Genomic DNA, 4,896 nt, shown 5'->3' on the forward strand with positions numbered 1-4,896 from the left:
AAAAACAACAGTTATAAGATTATTATTATTTGTTTTCCCCTTACAAATTCTCAAGTTTCTATTTGACGTTGAACACTGAAGATTGACCCAACAAATAAATTTAAGGAGTGTTTAGATAAAAATTAAATCATAATTTTAAAAATAATTTTATGATATACAAAATTTAAAATTACGGAGGCAGCGAAAATCGACTGGGAAATCCGACTGCGAAGGTAAACAAAAGGAAAGACAAGTCCGCTTCAACTCTTCCCCCCTTTCTTCGCAAATTATCCACTCAAGCTTTCACTTCACGCTCTCTTCCTCATTCTCTTTCTGCGCAAACCCTTAATCCTGCTGCCCAGAGCTGAAATTCTCGCTGCCCAATTCAGTCTTCTTCCATACCCTTTCGCATTTCCTTGTATAATTGCTTCATCAACTCTCACCTTGTCTCAATTCCGTACCCGTTTGAATGCACTTAGCACAGCAATAGTGTCTTCTTCGAAGATTCGACTCTCACGTCATGTATTTATCAGAGAAACCTCGCCCTATCGATTTCTACAAAGAAGAAGGAAGCCGGGATATGATGATCGAGGTTGTTTCAAATGGAGAACTTCCCCCACCTCACCAACAAGCCCCGCAGCATCCAATGATTCTTGGCGAAAGTAGTGGTGAGGACCACGAAGTTGAAATTAAGGCTCCCAAGAAGCGTGCTGAGACTTGGGTTCAAGACGAGACACGGAGTTTAATTGCTCTTCGCCGTGAGATGGATGGCCTTTTCAATACGTCCAAGTCTAACAAGCATTTGTGGGAACAAATATCGGCGAAGATGAGAGAAAAGGGGTTCGATCGCTCGCCCACCATGTGCACAGACAAATGGAGGAATCTGTTGAAGGAATTTAAGAAGGCCAAGCATCAAGATAGGGGAAGTGGTTCTGCTAAGATGTCTTATTATAAAGAGATTGAGGAGATTTTGAGGGAGAGGAATAAGAGCATGCAGTACAAGAGCCCTACACCTCCTAAGGTTGATTCTTACATGCAGTTTGCAGATAAAGGTACTCAGGGTTTTCATTTATTGCTTTTGTAGGTTTTTCATGATTTGCTTATGCTTTTAAGATTGGATAGTTTGTCAAATGGTAGGAAAAAGAAGGGTTACTACTTTACGTGCCGTAAAAGAACTTGGGAGAATTTTTGCTTCTTATCAAACAGAATGGGTATAATGCAACAAATCACTGTCACTGCACTACTATGACTGTTGAAATTGTCAAATAGACTGCGTTTTCTGAACCCCAACATGTGTTGTTGGAATAGTAGGCAGCTTAATTATGCGATTGATTGAGTTCTACTTTTGGAATATCTGCCTTGTCTAGTGTAGCGCAGTTAATTTTCTTCTGAGATTGTAAGAAGCGAACTAACTTAAAAGGTAGGTCTCAACAAGTTATCACCGCACTTAATTGTATCTCCAAGTGTTATTACTTTTCTAGCTAATTCTTTACATTATTACAAATGCACATGTCTATAGTGAAAATTATATGATCTTTGCATTCGCAAGATTACGCTTCTATGCAATCTGCTGAACTATTCATCTTTGCGATTTATGATAATAACTTTTGTCCAAATATCAACATGCATTAAATGGACTTTCACCTTTCATTCCTCTTGTGGCTTTGTGAACCAGAAAATTGAAGGAAAAAGAAGATGCATTTTGTGTCATCATAATTAAGTTGTCCTTATATGTATTTGCAATTTCTTAGTCGGCAATTGAATATTGCATGGCTTACTATGGGTAACAAACTACTTTCAGTAAAATGCCTGCCTGCTATGACTTTGGAATGTTGCTTTTGAACTCCCATTCATTTTTGTAGAATACAACCTTCCATGGGGAGCCTCTGCCTACTTTCATGGATCTTCAATTTCATCAGTGTTTCGTTTCTGTGCATGTGATTTATGATATAGACTGTTCTAAATCACAATTTAAATCTGTGAGATGATTTTCTTCTTATCCTTGAAAGCAACGGTAACTTTACAAAAATCTTGTTCCAAACCCATTCCATTCCTTATGTCAGTCCAGTCAAAAGTTTACCATACTGTTTAGTAACAGTTGTTTGACTGCCTAAGTGGCTGTACAGGTATTGACGATACCAGCATCTCTTTTGGTCCAGTTGAAGGTATGTTAATAGAATTTAAGCGTTAGATTCAATGGTAACATGTTCACTTGTATACTTGGGTTTTTAAGGTTATCATCTGGGGTTTAATTTCATGTCAGATTTTGTTTCAATTCCTACTTAATTGCACTTTCAATTATAAGTAGAAGAAATCGTCCACAATATCAATGTCAAGGACGCATGGAAATTTTAACTGCTCGTGAGATATACTCATGCATTGACAAAAGACTTAACTGCTACTATAATGTTTTAGCATACAGGTTTTTTCCTTTCTGGAAAGTAGTTTTGTAGTGATAGGAATAGCAGGACGAATAATGAATTTCTCTTTTTTACTTCACATGGCATCTAGCAATGTTCTAACTGCTATATTTGAGCCAAAAAAACAACGAAATGCTTCAAAGATGGAAGTGATATCAGAAATCTGTGAGCCATTTTTTTTCCTCCATAGGTTTTTCATTTTCCTGTCTGAGATCCATACAGGGCCTTATTTAATTTTAAGTCATTAAAGCATTTGAATGTTAAAGATTATTTTTAATCCGTGAAGTTAAACTTCTGTTGATTATCTGAGGCTACTACAATTCATCATTCATTAGTTTCGTCATTAAATGAAAATTTCTGGTCCCTCTGGTCCCTAATATAAGGTGTTTCAGACATCTTACCCGCATGTTCAGAAAAGTTGTTGAATTGCCTTATTTGTTTTAAAAAAAAATCCAATTAATAAACTAAAGGTATATAAATATAATTCATCTCTGTAGTTTGTACAACCTCATGATTATAGGGTTAAAAATTCTTTAGTTTTCTGACCAAACACCTTATAATTTGGACTACCTTTTACTTTTGGAAGACACCATATATGGAGGACTGGAGGGATTATTTGACTTGTAAGCTCCTGAGGTTAAAAAATATATATATAAAAATAAAACTTATAAGTTTCTGAAGTTATGTTAGACCTTTAATGCATTCATTATGTTTTGTAGCTCGTAGCTGCAGTTGGCCCTATATATATTTTTCATACTACTAACAAAGCCCTGCTTTCAGCAGCTGGCAGACCAACTCTCAATCTTGAGAGGCGTTTGGATCATGATGGGCATCCTCTTGCCATTGCTGCAGCTGATGCTGTTGCAGCAAGTGGAGTTCCTCCTTGGAATTGGAGAGAAACTCCTGGAAACGGTAAGCTATGCTTAGATCCCTAGTTGGACTTGTGCTCAATCACTAATGAGGGAAGAGAAAAAAGGTACAAAAAGCAGAAACGGATGAGTTATGTCAGCCTCAAGCATCTTTAATTAGTATCTTACAGCAGAATATTTCGATTACAGATGGTTATATCCGTATTGTTTCTTCTTAAACACAACATGCTTGTACCAGCATAAGCATATTGAAGAAAGTGTTATAAAGCCTTAGACATTGGACCCTATCTATTTGAAGAAAACGTCAGATCACTTCCTTTCCCCATTTTCTCTGGTATATTATCTTCTACTTCTGCTTCTTTATTATTGCAGGTGGAGAAGGTCAGTCATGTTGTGGGAGGGTTATATCAGTCAAATGGGGTGATTATACGAGAAGAATAGGTATAGATGGCACTTCTGATGCCATCAAGGAGGCAATAAGGGCTGCTTTTAGGTTGAGAACCAGGCGTGCATTTTGGTTGGAGGATGAAGACCAGATAATCAGAAGCCTTGACCGTGACATGCCTCTGGGAAATTACACTCTTCACCTAGACGAAGGTATATTCTAGGCTCAGTTTATTCTACTTGTATCTGATTTATTTGTGTAAATTTTTTCCTTTTGAGGAAAACTTGGAATGATACAAAGGAGAAGTTGGTTGAGGTGTTTGTTGGGCATAGTCACGTCATACATGCATTATGATCGCACTGTAACTGTATATTTGCTGTTCATGATCGCAGGAATGGCCATTAAAGTATACCTCTATGATGAACCTGACCATATGCCTGTTGCTGAGGATAAGATCTTTTACACTGAAGATGATTACCGTGATTTCCTGACGCGTCGTGGCTGGACATGTCTGAGGGAAGTTGATGGCTACAGAATCATTGAGAATATGGATGATCTTCGACCTGGGGCGATGTATCGCGGTGTGAATTGAAGGCTAGTTCATGGTATTTGCCAGGTTTTTCTAATGCTATTTATGTTCTTCAGCATAGGGAAATGGATTAAACCGTGAGCCCTAGTGCTGTTCCGCTTAGGTTTTAACATGTCTGTAAATATGCATCTGTAATGACAACATATTGCTGACAATATCTATACAGGAGCATTTTTCACCCGTTACTTATAAATACTCATATGGTGCATCCGGACACACAATCTCTTCTTTATAAGGGAGAAAAAACAACAAAAATAACTCTTAACAATGATATGCTGCCCAAGCCAGGAGCCTTCTAGCATCGTTGTTTGCCTAAATATAAGCAGTTTCTGCATATCCCCAGCTGACTCGTCACCTGTTGAGTTTGTTTTGATGTTCAGAAGCATTGAATTCTGGCTAGGCTTGAGGATGCGATTGGTAAGTAATATATGCTGGATTTGTGCCTGGGTTCGCCTTAATTTAGCTGTGATTGAGACCTTAATATGGAAAGCAATTAAACTGAATGCGCAAGAATGTGGGGGCATGAGGTGTTGCATTAAAGATGCCAACCAGTTTGATTTGTCTTCCTTCTTCCTCTTCCTCTCCTTTGGTCAGTGACTTCACTCCGTGAAATGATTTGATCGTACTTTGCATTCTTCTTGTAGGTAGAAAGGG

At 37.8% G+C, this 4,896-nt stretch overlaps 1 protein-coding gene across 2 annotated transcripts; it reads left to right on the forward strand.

Annotated features, from left to right (window-relative positions):
* The first annotated feature begins 242 nt into the window (after nt 1-242).
* On the forward strand, nt 243-4,435 carry LOC114728587 (trihelix transcription factor GT-1-like). 2 transcript variants are annotated; one of them, XM_028915496.1, is made up of 5 exons: nt 243-1,031; nt 2,106-2,144; nt 3,180-3,311; nt 3,641-3,865; nt 4,046-4,435. In XM_028915496.1, exons 1-5 carry the CDS (start codon nt 500-502, stop codon nt 4,243-4,245), a joined length of 1,128 nt encoding a protein of 375 aa, XP_028771329.1. In that variant the 5' UTR covers nt 243-499; the 3' UTR covers nt 4,246-4,435. The 2 variants fall into 2 exon arrangements, with proteins under 2 accessions (XP_028771329.1, XP_028771330.1); XM_028915497.1 differs by having other exon boundaries at nt 244-1,031; nt 3,183-3,311.
* Nucleotides 4,436-4,896: the final 461 nt, after the last annotated feature.

This window comes from Neltuma alba, unplaced genomic scaffold (genome assembly GCF_004799145.2).
Source record: "Neltuma alba isolate B1F8T4 unplaced genomic scaffold, ASM479914v2 tig00012557_pilon, whole genome shotgun sequence".
Lineage (NCBI taxonomy): Eukaryota > Viridiplantae > Streptophyta > Magnoliopsida > Fabales > Fabaceae > Neltuma > Neltuma alba.

Excerpts from the sequence above, each read along its gene's own strand:
- LOC114728587 (XM_028915496.1), top strand. The coding sequence starts at position 500 with ATGTATTTATCAGAGAAACCTCGCCCTATCGATTTCTACAAAGAAGAA. Across the intron at positions 1,032-2,105 it reads CATGCAGTTTGCAGATAAAG|GTATTGACGATACCAGCATC; the intron begins GTACTCAGGGTT and ends GTGGCTGTACAG. Across the intron at positions 2,145-3,179 it reads CTCTTTTGGTCCAGTTGAAG|CAGCTGGCAGACCAACTCTC; the intron begins GTATGTTAATAG and ends CCCTGCTTTCAG.